A 23172-nucleotide genomic window follows, 5' to 3' on the forward strand; every position below is an offset into this window, starting at 1 on the left:
ATCAACCTCCTGTCTATAGCAGGATATAGGACCTATAAACTACTATAAGAGCCAAACAAAAACAGACTGTATCTGAATTTTTTAAATATTTTTTTGTGTTGAAGTCAGATAAAGAGTTTATATTAACACATAAACAGCTGTTTTAGTTGTGCACAGGAACTATACAGCACTGTTTTTCTTCCTGGCCCCTGATGAGGTGGGGACTATGAAGCAGCTGGCTACCCCCGGGCTATGAGCCACAGGTATGACCATACATGTGCATGTACCCTAGCTCCCTCACTCCTGTACACAAAACCTCAGGCTACCACAACTTAATGAAATTAAACTCAAGCTACTATTCACACATGATAAGCTGGACACATTTGAACAACAATAAATCATTCCTATCAAATTAAAGAGAAATAAAGCCATACCTCCAGTTCAAACACACTATTACCATAGCAGACATCTATTACTGTACCAACCACTCATGTTTGTACATAGATATGTATCCAATAAAGGAACACACATATCTACAGTCTACACACACCTGACCAACAGTCTACACATGCCTGACCAACAGTCTACACACACCTGACCAACAGTCTACACACACCTGACCAACAGTCTACACATGCCTGATCAACAGTCTACACATGCCTGACCAACAGTCTACACACACCTGACCAACAGTCTACACACACCTGATCAAAAGTCTGAAGTGAGTTTAAAATTTCAACATTTACAAGAAAATTCCTGTGATTGATATTGGTTATTAGAGACTTTACGGTATTAAATGAAAGCCTGTCAGAATTTCTATGGCAGACTAATAAAGTGGTCGGCCCCACGCACTAATCCCGTGCATAAAACTCATATTTAAAATATCGCCTTTATTATGGTGTTATAAATTTATGAGTTGAGAGAGGATATTAGTTCTGCAATAAGAATAAACCTTCTTCAATGGACACCCCATGAGATTATCCACTCATAAGTGCTGTTCAGCTTCATGAAATTTACTGTCATTATTGGTAACTATAAATTTCACTCCCACTAAGGTCTGCATGTTTGAGAACATAATAGTTGAGACTGTTATCAGGCTAATCTTCCACCTGAGATAAGATTCAGGTGTAGACATTAATGTAAATAACAAAGCCCCTCCACCACCCCCTGTACATCTGCTGTCAACTCATATCTCACTCATGAAGTCTTATTACCAGTCAGGATATACTTGACGTGACGTACACACTATTAATAACAAAACATATTCAGGTGCAAACTTATTTTCGTAACAGAATTCAGGAAATGAATACTTCTGATTTCTTTATTGAAACAATACTATGATCAGCAATAGGATGGCTTATCAGCTGAAACGAACTGTTTGGAAATGCATTGAACATGTGAGTATCCAGTAACAGCCATCTACTGTAACATTAATTACAAGCTTGATAGCAATATACAATAACCCTGAATGTGAACATGTATGCACGTTTTACTAATCAAAGCCAAAGTGTCATTATCAGCTGATAAGAAAATGGAATTAATTTTCCCACCATGAACGCCCAATGCATACATGTATGTATGTATACACCTGCACTGAACCTCCATATGTCTCATAGTCTGCAATGAGGTCTGGTATGAAGCCATTTAAAGCATGTTTTAAAATGGAAAAAGATGACAAATTTATTTTTCCAGCGGGGCTCCAATTCGCACATTCTTTTTCCATTTAAGAGTGTTAAACAAAATTAATAATAAAAATATCAGCTGTCGCAATTAACTGCTTGAAATGGCCCTTGACAATAAATATATAAATTCACATACATCTATATGACAATGTTACATGTCCTTTGATAAGCTTTAATATGAACACAGCTTCTGTGCTGCATGAGGAAATAAAATGTTGTGCCTCTGGCACAAACCTAGAAAACAAACCCCAATAATCCCAGCACATTTACCTCACAGTCTGAATACTTAAAGCACAGCCAGTGTAACGCTAAATTTGTTGTATGTAATTACACATCTTAACTATACAGATTAGACTCTGTCTGTCATTTAAATTACACACCAGTAACTGCTCATCTGGGGGTGCTTTCACTCCGCCTGCCACTATGGCAATTTTAGCAACCTCCTTAGCAGGCAGAGAGCTATGAAGAATAAGTGCCATAATCACTCATCTTGGCATTTAGAGACCAAGTTAAATACTGGGGTGAGATGTGGGGAAGCTGCCTGAAGTCAGCACTGTGAGCAGTTTGTACAGGGCATTGGAACCAGGGTTATCTCTGAATCTCTGGCCCTGCTACATGTATAAGCCCGGCCTAATTACCTTGATTTTAAGCTACCAATTCTTACATTTTTACATGTACATGCATATACCCATGTTCATGACCTAAATGAAACAAACCAACAAGGTAAGCATCTAAAACACTGATCATTAGGTCCACACTTTGCACTCCAACATGTACCAACCCAGGGCAAAGTCCTGCTACTACAAATCTGAATGTTTAGTTTCCATGCTCAAAGGAGAAACCTGAGCACACAAGCAAAAGATAGGAGCTGACCCAGAGTATGGGCAAAAGTTTGGAATAAAACTAACAGTGCTGAGTTATGAGGCAGGGAACTAGCTGACCACTCCAGTGATAACACATCCTTGTTAACTCTGTAGATCGGCTTTCTGTGAAATATATGTACAGAATGTATGGAATACCAGAAGAGTCAAGCATGTACATGGACATCACACAATTACGCATAAATGTACTGTTTACACAGTGATTGATACTTAATGTTTTTAAAAGTCACAACACCAGTGGTAAAGACACAAGTAGTTTTTCAAGCTACATGTATGTAAAGTTTTACTGGGAGTCTAGAAGCCTGCTATGTTAGTGCTTCTCAGTGCCTGATCTGAGCTTCATGACTCATTACAATGCACTTGGGGCTGAAATGCTACGCTTCAAATCCCTGGAAGTGTCTTGTACATATGTACATATACATGTATATACATGAAATTTCACATGAAAACACACATTTCCCAAGCCTGATGTTGCGAAGAATTTACTGGCTCAGTGGTTCATAGAATTTAGTAGGATATGTTTTTGCAATGTGCTATAACTACATGCACAAGCATCCAGCCAGCTTGGCAACGTGTCTACCATATGTTTACTTTTGAGATTGTTATTTTTTGTTTGTTTGTTTTTATGTAATCGTGTATGTTTTGGCTGACATGTTGCCTGAAGTTGACAAGAGGAGCTGATCAGTCTCTCCCTCCAGACCAAACTATCCCCCCCCTACCCCATTGCCTGTTGACTCTGGTACATGTACAGTATATAGCTAGTCTGACCAGTAGTGGGCTTGTTTAAGTGTGCATTCCCCCACCCTCAGATGGTCCATATGTGGTGATGGCTGAGTGGCTGCAGCCTGGATGTTTACAGCAGGTAGCTTCTATGTCAGGCCCTTTACTGTGAATGTTCTGCTGTCAAAACACAGAGCACTTCAACCTGTAGTGATAATAGGGCAGATAAAGCCCAAATGGCCCCATTCCAAATTGTTCTTGGTGTTGAAAAACTCTTGCTATTCTATCTGTTCACTGAAAGAGTTTGCCTCATCCTGAAGACAATCCACAAAATCGGAGATGTCAGTCGACCGCCAGACAAGGGTTCCTCCGACGCCAACGTGTCTGCTGTTTGCAATTCATAACCTTCCCACAAAATACTCTACATATTCAATAAGCTATGCAAATAACTAATTAACTTACTACTTTTTCTACTACAAGGGAATTCCAGGGCTTGTTAATTTTTCATGTTGCCAGGAACCATTTGCCAAGCATCCCTTTGTGCATGTAAGCTTTTAGTCTTAACCTGGCTTTTAAAATTTCCAGTTTACACCAATGACAGTAAAGACATTCAGTTCAGGGAGAGCAAAAATGTGGCAGGCCAAAAAAAAGATGAGAACTCGTAGTGGTGGTACTAAGTTGTAAAATAAACGAGCATGAATGCTGGGTGTAGTCGGGTGAATGTGATAGGTAACACCCCCAGAAAACAACAAAAGGCAGAAGCTGAATGCAGGAATAACGCTGTGCCATGTGATGGATCCATTACACACTAACACTTCTGAGAGAGATGCCTTCTGCATTCTTCCTGGACCAAGTACAGGAAACAATTACTTCTCCTTGTCATGTCCAACAAGTGTTCTTAATTACACAGCTTATCCTGAACTTAAACAAAGCTCTGAGGAGAGATTCTAAAGTTGCACAACATGTGCAGAAGCTAGGCCTAAGTGTGCAGAAGTAAGGGCTTTTCTGGCTAGTGTAAAGATACAGACACATGATCGGGGAATCTTGACCAGATTAGATAATATATCTGTGTAGTTAACATAAATCCTGTATACCATTAGACACACCAGCTATGGTCCTTAAAACCTAGCCTTTGCTGTGTTGGATAATCCAAGAGGCAGGAAATAACATCCATGTAGTTCAACACTTGTCCTGAATGTTTCAGAGTTATTAACAGCATGCCAAATATTGACGGTCAATCTGCAGAACTCAACAAGAGTTCAACATTGTGTTAACTTCACAGACAGCTGCTGTTCCATGCAAGCTGGAGTGTGTTTACATCTGCGTGTGCTTATGTAGACAGCCAAGTGTTTAGATAAAACTAAACAGAAACTAAATCTTGTAAGGAATTATCTCTGCAAGCAGTAATTAATTGATTGGGTTTTTGTTGTTAAATATAGTCCATGAATCAAGCAGACCACATGCATTGAGAATGTATATTTGTAGGTGAGTTAATTCAACCTAACATTGAATGCGTTAAGACCTAAACAGATATTGAACTACTGATATGAAGTTGTTGTGTGTTAGCCCACATGCAGGCCTGAGTGGGAAGGAGATGCAAATGCACGGTGACTTTTGTTAACAGGTAGGCCATGTCAACAGCTCCGTGCTCTACCCAATACCATCTCCTTACTCTCTCAATTGAGGAGAGGTGTGCTTAAGATCAAATGATATATTTATTTCACAAAAGACTGTCCATGCAAAGATTCAAAACTTGGCCCACTTTCCCCCATTCAAATACCTATAAAGGAAAGACTTTTGCAAAGGCAAATACGTATTGGGGCCTTAAGGATGAGTGAGTTTGGCTCTGAGATGTATATGACATGATAAATTGGAGGGAGTGTTGGCCTGAGGCTAATAACCATAGGGCACACAGACCACTAAATCTGCCCTTAACAGCCAGATGAAAGGCTGGGTGCCAAACAACAGACAGAAAGTTTGTTTCGTAGTTTGATTATAACTGTCTAGCAAGTGCGAAGCCAAGCATGAATTGGTGTCAAATGCTAAACTGAGAGAGGAAACCTTTATAGCTGTCTTTATAGTTGTGGCAATGAAAAGGCACAGCTAGCTCACATGCTGTGAAAACGCTTGAGCGGACAAATAATGCCTAATGCCTCTGGGCCAAAATTTAGTTCATACCTTACACTCATATTCATAAAGTACCTTCCCTGTCCTTCAATGAGCCTGTCTATTTTACATGTCACAGCAGAAAATAAGCCAAACAATGGAAGTTCAAAAGACTCCTCCAACCTTTGATGAAGGACATAAAAAATGTCTTGTCCTTTATTAAGGTTAACAGTGTTGTTTATATCTGCTGGTTGAATATTAGGTTACCTTCTTGGAAGACAGAGATTTGAGTAATGCAAATATATGGATCATTAGATTGGTACAGTTACATGTGTGTTGACAGAGATAGACTACATCAAAGCTAATCTGACAAATATAGAGAGTCATTACCAGACAGTCTAACTAATGAATGTTAGGAGTAATTAGAGGTAATCAGCAGCATCTTTCTTCTCAGGTAGATACCATAGTTGTGAGTGGCTGACCAATGAGGTAGATATAGACCATCTTCCTCATCATCCACCAAGATGGCCGCCCTGACAGAAACCTGGCCACTGTGTCAGACAGCAGACCACCTAACTTAGCAGAAATGAGGAAAACACAAGGATAATCATGTTTGCACAAATAGTGATTCATTAGCACACATGACTGTGATAACAAACAGCAGCCACATCCATTCTGCTCAAAGGTTAGCCATTCCAACCTGCAGTACATATCATGTCCAGTGCCTGGGTGAGTAGAAGAAACCTCAGACGCAGAGCAGACCCCCTACCCCACCACAACTTAACCTATACCATCATGTACAAGAAGGTTACATGTACACACAATGTAAATGCAATACCCTGGGTGAGAGAGGGTTGTGAAACATATATAGCACCTCAATACAGGTATGTCCTTCTACAGTCCTATAGGAATTCCATTGTGTGGCACATGTACAAACTTTGCAAACATGGCAAGAAAAAGGGAAACAGGTTGAAATGGTCCAAACTGGCTGGTATTTTTACAGATGTAAGCTCTTTCATTTATGATGCTCGCATTTTCTAAATGTCAAAAATTATTACAAAAAGTGTCTTTCAAAGGATGACTCAGTTATCAGCCAGTGTACCAACAATGAGCTAATATGAACATATACACCATACCTGATGTGTACTGATGAGAATTGCACTGAAGATCCATATCAATACAAAGTATTTTAAGCATCACTTATTTTACATTTGTGAACTTATTTTAATTAAAGTATTTCTCAAAGTGTCAAGAGTTATATGTACAACCATTTCATTCACTTTTATGATGGAATAAAGTGTCACCAGGTATATTTACATGTGTTTCCACTGGCCTAATCATTGTGGGGCAGTAGATTTGTTGTGAGACGTAGGAGATGTTGGAGAAGCTCGGCTCATACATATGTACGATTAAACACACCACAGAGGCGAAACAAGCGGGCTGCAATTCTACATGTGAATGTACACATACAGTTGATGTTGTACCAGAATGCAACACTTCACCAACAATTCATCATTTGGACAAACAGGTAAGGTTGCTATATGATGGCTGTTCAGACAGAAGAACTTTCTGTCGTCTGGGAATGTGAGAAAATAATAGCAGCAGAATCTGGTGATCTGCGTACACGTGCGTACTGGCTGGCAAGAGAGTTACGGGAATCTGCTCCGTAAGTAAACCATACCAGGAATTCCTCCCTCCACGGCTGGAATATCCCAATGTCTTAAGAAACGTGTTTGTTTGCTCATCTACAACAGGGGAATACTTCCCATCCACATCAATGCAATCTCACTACCAGTGTAATACTGATAAAATTGTACACAGTAATTACACTGTTTTATAATGCTATTACTTATGCAGCTGTTATATCCATATCAAGATGTCAAGCACAAACATGACCAAACAACCTCGTCATTAAAGTTACAGTGTACTGCAATTAATTACATCACAAAATGATAATGTGAGCATGGGATAAATTTGTAAAATTTAATTTGTTGGGAAAAAAAACTTAATTACCTCCGAAAGTCAAGCTACAAAGAGATATATAACTTGTGATAAAGTAACTCTAATGTTATAGCTACATGTAAATGGACTGCATTATCAATGGAAACACTAAACACCAAATTCATTAACACAGTTTTAATAGCTGTTACCAGTTTGTGGAGAGAATCTTAATTGTCCTCTATGCTCAAATAAAACTGGGCTAGGGGTAGGGGGTGGGATAGGGCTTCACTATCTACAAGTCAGAGCTCATCTCACAATAGGGTATACCCACCTGTGGCCAATCTAACTGCCCCAGGCTCATTGGAAAACAGGTTAAACCCCTCTTCATGTCCATGATACAAAGCTATTGAAAGTCTTGGATAACCCCTGCTGATCTGACTGACTGCGACTCCAGGTAATTGTAGGTTCCAGACTGGGAGAGATGCTTGGTCAATGCCTATTTGTCCCCCCAGGATAATTAGGGAGCAGACATAATACATGTACATAACTCTATGCCTCACCTTGGGCAGGTAATTGTCAGGTGGACATCAGTCTTACTTCACACTATTTCCTTTCTCATCTAATAATTTAGAGCCCCAGAGTATAGTCTGACAGACATCAGTCAGTTACCCTCCAGTTATACCACAAGTAAGATAAGCTCAAGTTTTAATCCTGAGCTTTTTAATCCCCTGCGCTTGCATTTGCCCGAAGTACATCCCAAACCCATCTAGTGTGAAGGTGGAATAGAAACTTGATAGACCACCATGTTGCATGCATGGACACTGAATCTGAACTATCTGCAATCACAGACAACATGTTCAACATCCTTGCTAAAAATTGACCTTTTCATTGAATTCATTCCCTCAAAAAGGCCCAACAGTGACACAGTTTCCCTCAACAATTCACAAGATGTTAAAACACACATGAATACATAACAACTTTAAACTGCTCACATTTGCGAGAAAGACTGGAAATTACAAAAACAATCTCAAGAAAATCACGTTTAATCTTCTTAAGTTTTGAATGAATTGTGTGTTTTAAAGATTGTAGGAATTTTAACTCATAAAACTGTCCCATAAAAACAAGGAGATTAAAAGTTTTATGAGATGGCTGCAGAGAAATAGGCGAAAAACTGGGTGCACAGCTGGAGCAATCTTCAGTGAGAAATTGTGTCCATGGGAGGCTGTTTCATTACGACATTTTATCACAATAAAATCAATCGCTTTCGTAAATCAGTAACAGGGTCTTGTTCTGAGTGAGACAAGCTGTCACTTTGGCATGATAGAATTCAAATGTCATCCAGGACACAACAGCTTACCACTGCCAAATTAATCTCCCTAAAAATCAAGTATAATCAGCTTAATCTGCGGAATTAACAGCGGGAGAGCTTGAGAGAGGATTATTCCTCAGGCTTCCATAACGTCCATGTATCAAGAAATACAAAAGCACCCCTGGAAAATGTCTGAACAATTCAGTCCCCAGCAGACCATAAAGCAGGGGTTCACGGCCATGAAATGCCAATGAACACTACTTCTGTCCCTCATACCCTCAAATCTCAGCTGGCCTACAAAACAAATCCAAGTTTCTATTGAATAGCCAAGGTAGAATGATCAGCTTTTAACAACCTCAACCCAGAAAGAGAAAGTAATGAGCACTGCTTCCTGCCATGCATTCTTTCAAGTCAATTCCTGTGTTCCCAAAAATCTATCAATAGCAAAAGTTGTATTAAATTGTGTCTATCTAGTCACATATCCATCCCAGTCAAAGTCCCCTTAAATTCACCCTATCCTGCCAACATCTCCAACTGCCCATTGATTTATGTGTGCTCTTCCTGTGGGCCTGCGAGAAAAGGCGTTACATCTAATGCCATGCGACGAAAACAATGAGCTGTGACTGATCGAAGACACTTTGCAGTTTACCTTCATATCGATTGAACATAGTTGTGTATTTGAGCAAGCCGCAGCTAGCTTGCTTTTGCCTTGTTCTGATCACAGTTTATTGACAAAGATCATCTTCTGAGTAGAATGAACAAGAATAGGGGTGATCTTATGGACAGGTCCATTACCCATCTCTGATCTTCATTACAACTCCAGACTCAAAAGTCATCGATCTTAACAGCCTCAAGTGCAGATCCCCTATTGGTCAGTCCTCTGGCACAGCCATCATTTCTGGCGGGTCAGGCAACACAACCAGCAGACATTTCTCACAGGACACATCTCTTCTCACTGACACAAAACAAACAAAATCGTGCAACTTCCAGCAAGAATGAGGGGAGAAAGTGGTGGCTGATTGCCCCCAGATGCAGTAGCTCTACTATGTGGTTGGAGATGCTCTCAGCCTGAGGTGAAGAGCTGGAACTCTTGTGCAATCTCCATTCATCACTGCGTCCTCTCAACCACACCCATCTACTGAATGCTGGCCAACTGATGCGGTACGCACGTGACACCAGCATCCTTCAGTACAACATCAATTTATCTGTACATGAATCTATAAATTCCACATTGTTTATTATGCAAGACTCAATAGATTCCCTTACATGGCCAGGAAGTAATTCATGTGGTAAGAATTTTGTACATGACAACACGAGGGGAAGGTTTTGGGGAACAGGAGAAAGTGTTTAGGGACACATTTGTCATTGATTGCTTTCTGTGTTACCCACATAATATGTTTTACAGGTCAGCTTCCGTCCTACAGTTCACAAATCTAATACTTCTCCAATGACTCAAAATGCCACTTCCTTGGATGCTCTTAGATGTGAAGCAGGAATCAAACTAACGAGCTGTTCCAGTCATCACAGTAATCAAATAACGATCTGCAGCCATTATCGTGGATACATTATGGTTTCACCCTCTAGCCATCACTGCCGTGCTAAAACCACCACCGAGTGAGCCACTGTGAAGGGCTGGCAGTGAGGGAGATCTATTGATGAGCAGTACAGGCCTGGCCGTTCTCTGTGAGTTCAGTCTGCTTACCAGACCCCTCAGCACTGAGCAGTCACAATCACCAGTCATTACCAACATACTCAGCACCCCCAATAATTTATCTTAGCACTTGGCTCTGGGCACTCTGTCTGCGCTGCTTGTTACCTTATCTGGAAGAGTTTAAAAGGTGCAATGGCTAAATTGAAAACAGCTGCCTTAAAGACACTTTTCACTTATTGACGACTGATCATGATGTAACAAATTTTTCACTCAAGTCACTATTCTTCCCACCACTTCTTAATGAGTCCTTCAAGCTGACATTTCCAGTGAAAAGCAGTCACCTGTTTTTTCTTTTTCTTACAGCAATTAACTTTTTCCACAAATCTGTACTGCACCTTTTGTGGCAATCAAATGAATGGCAGAAAAAAATAAGCAGCAACAATTACTGTGAAATTACCTCTTTTTGTTTCAGCCGTCTTCCTGAAGTCAACAGCTCTATGTGCTTCAGGTGAGATTTGGCAACGTGCCCTTTGAACCTTACAAATTCACATAAATAAATCACAAAACACACAATGGCAACTGCAAACATCTGTCAACCATATCGCTTACAGTGAATGTGCATGCGCACATATAAATTTGTATAGCAATTTGATAACCAGGGTTTTACAGCATGAACACTCATGTACCTGTATTCTCTTCTGTAAATTCAACTTCCAAATTCAAATACTCCTTCCAATTCCTATTTTTTTGAATAACAAACTTAAATTTATTTACCACAATCGTTAAATTTTACTTTAAACAAACACTATAATCAAATTGTACTTTTAACAAATATCACACAACTCCATCTGTATCTTGACATCTACAAGTCTGTATTTAGGTCTAAAAATACTACCGAACAGACCTGCAGAGTGACACTCACAATGACATCCACAGTCCACTCCCAAGGGAGATTGGTCAAGAAGCCATGTGGTTTGACTTTCTGTGGGTTTGAATGTTTATTTCAACATGTCACCCTTTAAGGCTTCTGTACAACTGGTCAGCTTCTACTAACCTGCTGGCACTGAAAGACCACAGCAGGAAAAATATACAAAAACATTTTGATTTGAACCAGAGGGGACTTTTTTTATTACTGAGGGACTGTGTATTTGCATGTATAAAAAGGTCCACAATAAATGGCAGATTTTGAGCTGGGGAAATGACTGGCTAACACTGGATGACAGGTAGACTCTCAGCACAGGCCACACAAGCGTATGCATCATCAGTAATGTTCAGGATAAAAACTGTTTGGACTAACAATGTGCTTCTGAAATCTCCATGAAGAAAAACCCTGTAGCAGACTAGAATGGAGTTTTGGTTGCAGAAAAGTGATGAAGTGGGAATAGGGTGAGGGGATAAAAACTCACTATTTTGGGCGAGACTTGCCCCAGATAAGAGAACCATACATCAGCAAGAGGCGGATTCGGTCCAGTCGATTGTCACACAGATTAATTCCCCCTCTCCGGGGATTCCAAATCAGATTTGTTTCTAAATTTCTGATGAATGATATGCAAATAGTTAACAAATATTAGAGGCTTTGACAGATTGGGTTTGATTGAGGTTTACTTCCTGCCAATAAATATGGTGATGCCTTCATAGTGCTTATACTTTCCAATACCGCATACTTTTATTGATGCTTCCTTTTTTTCTTGCCTTTGAAACATGAAGAGATTTTTATGTAGAAACATCCTGAAATGCATGTACATTTTCAGATTCAAAGTTTCCAAAGCCATGATTTAAAACATCAAAATGTGGGAGCTGTGTAAGTACAATTATGCTAATTTACATGTACAGTATGCTAATAGCCCACATGTGTACAAATACATGCATGATAACATAAATGTAATGTACATCTACATGAATGTATCCTTAGAACTGTTGACAAATACAACTACAGGTAACAATAATTACAAGTATATACCTATCACCTTAATTACATGTCATTAATTAGACAGGTAGATGAGGATACAAAACATGTACCTGTACATACCCATCCTCATTTGCAGAACGAAACCAACAGGTACATATGTAGTTATAAAATGATCACCTGTTCTCTACCCTCCATGATCATCTCTCACTGATAACGAACATCCATATATTTATTGGGATCATAACAAATAACATGACAATAATACTGTACCCCCCCCCCCCCCACCATCACCTAGAGATAAAGCCACTAAGATACACTATAATTAAGACAACACATTGTACACAATGTATTACAATGAACAAAATTAGCTCTGCTGAAGATATTACCTGTGAGTATTATTTGAAATTTACAATGTACAATAAAGCCAAATAGCCCATACATTCACCTCTGCCCTGATGCAGATAGTAGTAAAACTCACAACACATATTAACCATTATAAAGCCATTACATAAAATTATCCTAACATGTCAAACGAAACCACTGGGAAATTTAAGACGTTCCCAAAACTGTTCATAAAAAGCAAGATGCAAAAAAAGGAAAGAACAATACATGGAAGAAGTAGAAGTCTATAAATATTGGATGTTTATTGTCAGAGTTGTAACAGGGCTAGCTGTTTGCACTGACAATGGCACACGCTTTTGTTTTATGACTTTCCGCCTCCTCCCCCTCAGGCCAGTGAACAGGTGATAGATAGGGGGTTGGTCTGCATGCCAGGATAATATTGTTTTTGTACATAAGGTACCGAAAAGCCTTCTCATTATCCTCATCAATGATTGTCCCTCTGTTATTGATTTCCCTAGAAATTCCAGGGGTCAGAGACTTGACTGGCAATGCAATGGCCTCATGTTACACCGTACATACTGTAGGGGGATACCAGTAAACTTGTGACTCCACTGGGACTGTGCTGGTCTCATTCTACACAGTACATACCAGAAATCCTGAGGTCAGAGACTTGACTGACAATGCAATGGCCTCATGTTACACCGTACATACTGTAGGGGGATACCAGTAAACTTGTGACTCCACTGGGACTGTGCTGGTCTCATTCTACACAGTACATACCAGAAATCCTGAGGTCAGAGACTTGACTGGCAATGCAATGGCCTCATGTTACACCGTACATACTGTAGGGGGATACCAGTAAACTTGTGACTCCACTGGGACTGTGCTGGTCTCATTCTACACAGTACATACCAGAAATCCAGGGGTCAGAGACTTGACTGGCAATGCAATGGCCTCATGTTACACCGTACATACTGTAGGGGGATACCAGTAAACTTGTGACTCCACTGGGACTGTGCTGGTCTCATTCTACACAGTACACATATCAGTAAACTGGAGGTCACAGGCTTGACTAGGACTGTACTGGTCTCATTCTACACAGTACACATATCAGTAAACTGGAGGTCACAGGCTTGACTAGGACTGTACTGGTCTCATTCTACACAGTACACATATCAGTAAACTGGAGGTCACAGGCTTGACTAGGACTGTACTGGTCTCATTCTACACAGTACACATATCAGTAAACTGGAGGTCACAGGCTTGACTAGGACTGTACTGGTCTCATTCTATACAGTACATACCAGAAATCCTGAGGTCAGAGACTTGAGTAGGACAGAAGTGGTAAATACACCAGTTAACTCAAGGTCAGGGATTTGACAGGGTTGTACAGCTCTCATTTTACACAGTGCATACCCATAATCATGAAGTGAGACACTAGACTGGGGTGAACATATCAGTAAACTGGAGGTCAGAAACTGCACTGGGAGTGTACTGGTATCACATCAGACATCACAATTTCAGCTTCCAGAACCTGAAGCCGATCATCATTTTAAGTAAAATTTATTTTAAGTACCCTTAAACAAAGTTTTCAATTTTTGTTCAATACCCCTAGTAGGGGAATTTCAAGGTCAAACACTTTGTCGCTAATGTCTTTCTGTAACATTTTTCAAAAATGTTAAACATCTTTTGTTGACATTAATTTAATGATCACCAGTCTCACCATTTTTCTAGATACCACAAATGGGACCATTTTCCTTCAGGAACTACTAAAGTTCATAAAAATTCAGCTCCCCAATTTATTTCATCCATCAACTTTTTGTGGAGCACTTTTCAGATGCCCACGTAATAGTAAATTAATGTAATCACAAATACATGTACTTGCCTAACATTTCTAACAGGTCACAAGGTAGAGTCTGACGTTTTTTACCATCAGACACAAAAGAGTTCGAATTCAAAACTTCCCCATTTATCTGTATATAGCTTCATAATGGCATTATAAATCAGCAGTATCTCTCTTACTAGACTGACTGTTGACTTATCATATATACTGTGTACTGTAAATATCTCCTGTCTCCTTGTTAACACGCAAGTATGAAAACTACAGCATGTCATCTTTTCACAAATGTCACCACTGACAACTTCAGTGTCTTTGTCACGGACTGCTTCGTCAGTAGCTGCAGTTTGATTCATGCATGACACAGGATAAATATTAAGCAAAACAGTCGGAAAAAACTAAGCTCTAATATCCAAGTTTTTGATAAGGTCACGTTATGATATTGAGTTGGGTATGCTGCATTGTCTCCTCTCTTTGTTATACCGTCTTGTGCCCTGTGGGAATTCATGCTATGTTTGCGCACCTCACAAAGACTAAAGCGATCAACTGTTACCACCTATTAATGCATGCTCTCTGTTAGTCAGATAAACATGTACCGCAGAAAAAACGTCAATTCCCGCAAACGGTCTTCTCTCCCGGACATTAATATAAGCGTTGAGAGCCTTTGATCTTGGCTGATGCAGTGTTTATGTCAAGCTTTACTAATGATTACAGATGCCGGATGTTTGACAAGTCATAAACTGTGTGATTAGCTCATGGCCCAGGACATGTTACCTGGTGTGTACAATGCACTAAGCCTCACTAAATCTGAGCTATTATATCACATAGGGTGCGTGCCTTCCTCCAACATGAATATTGTAGTCATTCAATAAGCCTGAATTACATGGTGTAGTCATTACATCTACCAGTAGCTACATGTTTGCATGTGTGTTTATATACACACGCAAACACACACACACCTGATGCATGATGTACATTTAGAGTCAGCACACAAGGCTGGATTAAATTGAGCATAAATCCAACCCTAGGCACAGTGACATAAAAAGAGTAAATACACCCTGCCACCTTTCCCACGTGTTGGGGTCATCAATATGAACACACAAGTTGCTGATGAAAAGATTTTAACACATCCAATGCTCCTTTTTTCTAGTGCAGTATGCAATATAACAAAGAGTTAAATAGTCTTTTCAAAATCCACTACAGCCATGCACTGAAAAAACATTTTAGATACATATACAGAAGGCAATACAGACATTTCTTTCACGCCAATTCATGCCCATTCAAACTCTCAGATCAGAACGGTATGCATGGTTGTTTACTCAACACTTTCTATCCCAGTGTAAAAAGTTGAAACCCTATCCCTGAGTTATGATAAGTGAGCATGTTGACAGGGTCGTGTGTGCCACATCGAGACAGGAGCTATCAAGTAAGGACATCTCACAAGAGACAAAAATTAAATCTGGAACTTCATATAAAATATGTTATGGCTGCTAGATGAATGAGTGGTGCCCAAATGTTATGGGATCAATTCAGAATTTCAAGTTCATTGTCACTTCAAAATGACATTACATATCACGTTCACTGATCAATACTCTTCAATTTTAAAGTGCCAACAAAATTATTCAGGAATGTCAGATACGGGGAATGGAAGAATAGCTCAGAGCAAAACAGACACGATAGGTGCAGGAATGTCTTCTTGATTTTGATGATGGTTTGATCAGGTTGGTGCTCTCCACCCCCTGGGGGTCAAAATGTGCATTACTGCTCCTGTACTTACATGCTGCGGACAAGAGAGCAACTACAGACTTCACACCCTTGATCGCATTTTAATTTAATGCTAATTTTATTTCTGACCGATGACCACTCCGGTATCAGGGTGTAACAATGTTGAATGAGCACAGTGCCTTTCCCACGCCCCAACTTCGCCTGTAGCCTTAAGCCCTGCACAGCTCCTGTGGCCAGAAACCAAACCATGCACTGTTCACCCTTCCAAGGCTGATACTTATCAACCCAGTAATCTATAACAAGACTGAACATCAGTAAACATATCCTGAACTTTGTGATCAGTCAAACTGTGAAGGTTTGGAGAGGGTGATAAGATAATGGGTTTAAATGGTTGGGGGATGTGATTTCGAGGGGCAGACTGAGACAGGATGAGGAGAAGAGCGGGGTGGGGGTTGTGGGGTTTGGGGTGGGGGGGGATTACACACTGAATAAGACTTCTACAGCTGCTATAATGACAAATGACATATGTCTGTCTTGTCCTGTCTACCTGATTACACCTGTGATTCAGAGCAAATTATCATCAAGTCTGCTGTCTACGAGAGACAGACAAATTTGAGTACTGGTACATACCTACAATATCCTGGGTTTCCCTTCAGACGGTCATATCACTATGATCACAATTTTCATAATGGTTAATCTAACCTACCTGTTCTTACTCTGTATGCCAGTAAATTATAAAACCAATAGAAAAGTCTTTAAATGTGTCCAAAATTTGACATAACTTCTTAAATTGACCTGACAAGATGCTGGTGCTGCCTATTCATTTAGTTGACAAAGACACTCAAACTATTTTATTTTTTTTTCGGTATTTAAAAATATTTTAATTAATCATCAAAGACTATACAATTTATAGCACTACTGTACATTATACCTCTGCAGGCTAATATTGCTGCATACCAATGCAAAATTACAAAATTATAATATTATAATGTCCTAGAAACCTGAATATAAACATAATCTGCCTGTAACAGATGATGGCTGCCATTTTTAACGTAAACTTGTCCATCACCTGAAGTTAGCAGTGTGAGCCTTCAACAATGGCGTCCTTCTATTCCCTGGATCAACCAAACCATTTGCTGCATGTAATTGTTAAAATTTAGCAACCCGTAGTGATACAATTTTGATGAAATTAATATTTTCATGTGCATATAAATACTACTGTATCCGTGCATTACTGTGTCTATCAATCCACACATATTTGTATGTTACTTGTTACAAACTGTATACATCAGATACACACATCATCTAAAGACCTTAAAAGATAGTGCTGGGGTCAACATTTAAGTATTTCTGTAAAGACATTAATGAAACTTCACAAAATAAAACTTGAATAATGCTTAACTTTGGGGCAAAATAAGGTATTTTATTTCTCTCTCTAAAGACAGGTATACGATTACATTTAATTATGTCATTGTATGAGTGGTAACTATATTAAATACCAGTTTTACCCAATATTTCACTTTGTAATGATTTTGTATCCTATAACTTAATTGGCTTATTTTCTCTTAATATTATATCACAGTTATAAAAAAAATACTGACTAGGCTATCACGTGAGCAAACAATTTTTTTTGTCAATATTTTTTTATCAATATTTTTGTTATGTCATTATTATATTACAATCCTTAAACTTGATACCACTTAAGAAGTCAGCCCACTTAATACATGCATATGACAGCAACTCACATCCCAATATACAGGTACTTAGATATTAAATCCTCTCACAGGTCTTACCCAACAGGCTCTGTACAGGTGAATGGAAGACTAAAGAACCCAAACTATTCTGTAATGTAGAATCAACATGGAGACAAACAACTGAATCAGTGTGTGGAATGTCCCCTGGCAGGGAGAATGCCAACACATGGCCATGGCATGCTGTGTGCAGAGTTCTGGTAGACAATGGCAGGGTGATGTCCACCCCACTCACCCCTCTCCATCCCCCCCACCCCGCTCCACTGCCTTCCTTCTCATTCATCCAATGTCCACATTCTCTGAACCATTACCATGATATAAGGTCAATGATGACAACAAATTTGTGGCTCCACATCCCTTCCTTCTCTGATTTAGTTGACTAGATCAATATCTATTGCGTAGTTGACAACAGTGATTAGCATCACAAATTTCTATACCTTCATCACACCCCTAGTTCAGAATTATTTCCACCACAAACAAACCAGCTTCAACGAAATTTTTACAGCCCACAACATTTCCTTTTGGGCAGGAAAATGATGCGTCATTAACAAATATTGTCGGTAAATGGACTAGCAAAATTAATTTACATGTATATGCTGCAAACGTAGACATGAAATGGGAGGGGACATGCTGGGCACGGTGATATGTGATGTAACAAAGATATATAAGTAAGTAGTCTAAGAGTGGTATACCTATAGCACGTTTTCAAAACATAATGATAACAACAATATGAAATCAACATTATTAAATTTTAGTTTAATTGTGGACTATGAAAGAAGGAGATATTTATATATAATGAAATTAAACTTAAACCACCAAAGTTTGAAAGTACTTTTGACTACAGCTTAACCCTAGTGTCTCTTTAGACAGAGCTGTTATAATTGACATGCATATGATCCCTGACACTGAGAACATTGCCGTAGAGAGTTCATAGTCAGTAAATAATTATAAATTTTTGAGTGGTAATTAAATCTTACTAGTTAAAAGATGTCAACAAAACTAAAGAACATGACACCATCAATTATCCTGTCCCTCTGGTGCTCTAGGGGGCCTGGTGAAAATATGACATCTCACACAGTTAATCCCAAAGTCAGCTTATTAGAGGTTAGAGTGTTTTAAGTAACTTAATAACTGTGGTGCCTAATTACAATTACCAAGCATTAAGTGATGTGGTTAGCTGGGATGAGGCGGGACACTGCCATCAGCTGCCCCCCAAAGACATTTGTTTAAACCTAAATACCCAGGTGTAATGAGTAAGACAAAACAGAAATGCTTACCTGTGTAACAAGTCAATTACAATGTTAATTAAAATTTTCAGCTTAATCAAATAGTTCCCAAATAGTTTTAAAATGTTGTCTGCAACAAATATGTATTTAGATCAACAAATACCTGGGAGTGTAGTGCTTATATTGTCATCTGCTCATTAGTGAATGGCAAACTGACGCAGATATATGTTATACATAGACAGATGATTAAATATAGAGTGGTCACCATTCAAAATATTATTGTAATTAAAAATTACTTGTCCATTATTACAGCATTCCATTATTCAAGGAAAAGGAAAATAAGACGATCCTATTTCATTTCATGTTTAATACTTGTGCATGATGTTACCAAAACAGTTTGACACACCCACATATTTATCATACTACAAAGATTCACCTATATGTACAGTACATGTACATATACAAAATATCATTTATGGCTGTTCTAGGTTCTACATCTCATAAAATATTTTCAAACATTTTGAATTCTTTCAAAAAATCTCTCTGCACATAACAGTAACCAGCTTTGAAGATAAAAATTTCAGTTTTTCAATATTTTACCAAGCATCTTTTGTGTATGGTCATGTTTTGATCCTTTTAACACACAAACTGATCCATCCTTGTTTCTTATCCTTGTCATCCTTGTCAACTGAATATTTTTACACAACACATATCGATACAGATGTAATTTACCCCGCTTTACTCGGCATAGGTTGAAAGCATTAGCTCCATGACTGCATGTTCTGTGAAGTCCTATCCTTCTCTATGTTATCCTCAGCATTATGTACACAACAGTTAACTATGGGTCTACGCTAACCATAAATGTTTGCCAGGTAACATACTATAAATATTCATATCTTAAGTCATAATGTCAATGTTTCTGGATAGCAATAATCTTAAATCCTGAGTACATGCAGGTCAGAATTCTGACCTTAATTCCAATGACACTTGCAGATAGGCCTAGTGAAGTTACCTGAAGTTTCACTTTATACCTGCTCTTAATTGATTCACGGGTGTATAATACATTCAGAAAGCAAGTCAGAATGAAAAATGAGCTTTTAATCCTAAATCAATATGTATTACAATAATGTAGTAGGAGACTCTCTGTTACTTAATACTGGTGGGAATTAAGCCAGCCTGTACTGTAGCCTCCAATTTCAAATGACTGGAACTGATCTATGTTAAAAAGAATAAAAGTGTAATTACACCCTGGTACAACATATACCTGAAGACTAACAGTAATACACTGGAGCTGTTACAGGAAAACTTGCATCAAACACACCCTTATCTAACTAGCATGATTACTTAGAAATGACACAGAACCGTGCCATGCTTAAAAAGTTTGGAGATACCCAACTTCAACTTGGCCCCTCCCCAGCAGCGGTTGTTAATTAGGTCAAGTCTGAGATAGTGATGGAATCATCCCGCGTGCAGCTCGCTTCTACAAGAGCTTGGGTCTAGACTAGCATCCATCAACAAACCAGAAAAAGTTGGACATAGCCATGTTGAAATCTGAGAAGGAAGGCCGGGGAAGCGGGGTTGTATGCTCTAGTCTGTTAGTGTATATCCCAGCTACAACGCCCGTTACCATAGGCGAAAAGTTCAAGATGGAAGGAATGTTCGTTGGCGTTGGAAGATGTACATATACTGTCATTCACGTGTAAAGCCCACTTGACTGATGTAAATACAACTACAACTATTGAAAATAGGTCCCATCGTTGAGGGTTTATGTAATAAAAGGGTCCAAGAAACCCAAGAATTGAAGCGAAACGTAAGGCAGACAGATATTGAACTTGTCTCTTACCGTTAGCCGGGAGAAGCAGGGTGAATAGGAAAGCGCAGAGGATCGTCCCCGGTAAAGCCCTCCACACCTCCGCACAACACTTCATCCTCGACAATTCTCTAGCGATCCTTTAGTCAAAGAAGTCTTCTTCAGCCGGTTAGATCATCCAAAAGTGTCCGATTCATGGGTAAATACAGTTATAGTAGCGCTAACGTCCTGTAAGTAAAGCTAGCACGCTCCGTAAACAGCTAGGATGTTAGCGCTACACGCAGCATACGCTTTGCCCTGAACACACGCACTTGCTAGCCGCGTCATGTGACTCGGGCCGACTCTCGCTCACTGTGGGCTCTCTTTGCTCCGTTACTTCTTGGAGCTAAAAATAGATAATGTCCACCCCTATACCTATACCTCCACCCCTTTCAGTCAGAACCAACCCCCTGCTTCTTTATCTTGTCTGTCTATTGAAAGCGTTAATCCTTCTTTACATACATCATAGATATTACGCGGGGCCTTTTGAATATGTTACTTTCCACTGCACTAATACAGTGGGCACTCGACCATAGGGAAAGCGACTGTATACCTTCACAAAGTTTAATAGTTGTAAGCCTCTAGCCTTGTTTATAAGAGGACGGCCGGGCTGTTTTTCTTATGTAATTCACCAATGATTCTTCGACAACAGATGTGCTGCGAAAATAGTAGTGAGAGCCTTCCGAAATCGCTTAAAAGTATCGGACGATGTATACGGCCTCAATTATAGGCCTATAAGGGTCAATATAATGTATAGCCTACTGTGGAGGTTACAGGTAGCTTAATTATGGAAAAACGGCAAGGTTTCATCGATAGACTTATAGCCATACCGATACAACTTAATTACCACACACTATAAAGGTGAGAAGATATTTGAAAGAAAAAAAACGAGTGTTTACAAACGCACGAATTATATGATGGAAAGATTGGTGTATATAACGTGGGTAATTACGCTTGTGTACAGTCACACGGACATGGTATTGACAGGTGAACTTGAATACGGACATATGTAATTATTATCGTTAACCTTCACACTAATGAAGGGTTTGGAAGTAAGCCGCCAACCACATAGCAGTTCATTTCCACAGGAATGTTCACACGTATTCTCCTGGTTGTGAGTTTTTATGTCCTGGAGTTGAAGCCATACATTCTCATCATATATTATGGATGTCATATAAGATAGGTTTTATACATGTTGGCTAAATGCTTTTGGACACGGTTTATCAGCGTGTGGTATATATGCATGGGTGGAACCGCTTGTGAGGCGGGGAACCAGCCTTTGGAATGGGTACAGCCGAAAGGCAGCGGATAGGTTGGGTTGGGGCACATGCTTGGTGAAGGGTGTTGGCAGGACATGGGACAGAGCGCATCCACACATATATCACCTTCTTTCAACGTAATGGTATACATTTCTGGTAGGTTCCTATGTGCTTTTCCGAAGACATGTAGATATCTTCTCCAGGACCATTGCCTCTCAATAATTAATTCATGCCGGTATCTTATGGTATCCAGTAGCCCAGTAATGGTTAACAGTGAGGAACATTGGTAAAATCATTCACAAAATGTTCGATTAAACCTCTCTCTCTCTCTCTCTCTCTCTCTCTCTCTCTCTCTCTCTCTCTCTCTATATATATATATATATATATATATATATATATAGTCCATGCATGAATGCCACCTGTATACAACAAGCGTACATTGCATGCATGGTGTATATAAAAATGTACTATGTCCTTCTCCTGACTATACCATCCTTGCACATGCACGGAAAGATTTCACTTTCCCTTCTATTCTGCTCGTGTATATATATATATATATATATATATATATATATATATATATATATATATATATATATATACGATGATCTTATGCCCACACACGTGTTTAAGCGTGTGCGTTACCTGCTGATGCATGCACATGTATTTACATACACTCTGTCTTATATACCTGCATTCTGTCATCCTGCATTTCCATGCAGTCAACTGACATGCTTGTTATCATTAACTAGGTCTATGACACGCCACCAATGTGCGTATCCAACATTCCCTCATTGTGCATTATGTAAACTTGCGGTCAGTCACATGCATGTAGCCGAAGAAGTGTCTCACACCGTTATCAACCAGATGTTCAGATTGAATCATTCTCGCCAAGAACTCGTCGTTTTCAGGACAGTTACAGCATTTCGTTCTTTTCCCTGCGTGCAGAATTAAATTAGGATACATTCATACAGTGGAAAATGTTAAGCGAGCCGAAACATTTAA

General features: G+C 39.3%; 1 protein-coding gene across 4 annotated transcripts in view; it reads right to left on the minus strand.

Moving 5' to 3' along the window:
• The window catches only part of LOC135462001 (nephrin-like), an 82526-nt gene extending 61454 nt beyond the window's left edge, over positions 1 to 21072 (minus strand). For all 4 annotated transcript variants that reach the window (XM_064739324.1, XM_064739326.1, XM_064739325.1 and 1 more), the window contains exon 1: positions 20903 to 21072. In XM_064739324.1, coding sequence (XP_064595394.1) covers positions 20903 to 20987 — 85 coding nt within the window. In that variant the 5' untranslated portion in view covers positions 20988 to 21072. The remainder of the gene's footprint in view (positions 1 to 20902) is intronic.
• Between the last annotated feature and the right edge of the window lie 2100 nt (positions 21073 to 23172).

The sequence above is a fragment of the Liolophura sinensis genome, chromosome 1, assembly GCF_032854445.1.
Source record: "Liolophura sinensis isolate JHLJ2023 chromosome 1, CUHK_Ljap_v2, whole genome shotgun sequence".
Classification (NCBI taxonomy): Eukaryota; Metazoa; Mollusca; class Polyplacophora; order Chitonida; family Chitonidae; genus Liolophura; species Liolophura sinensis.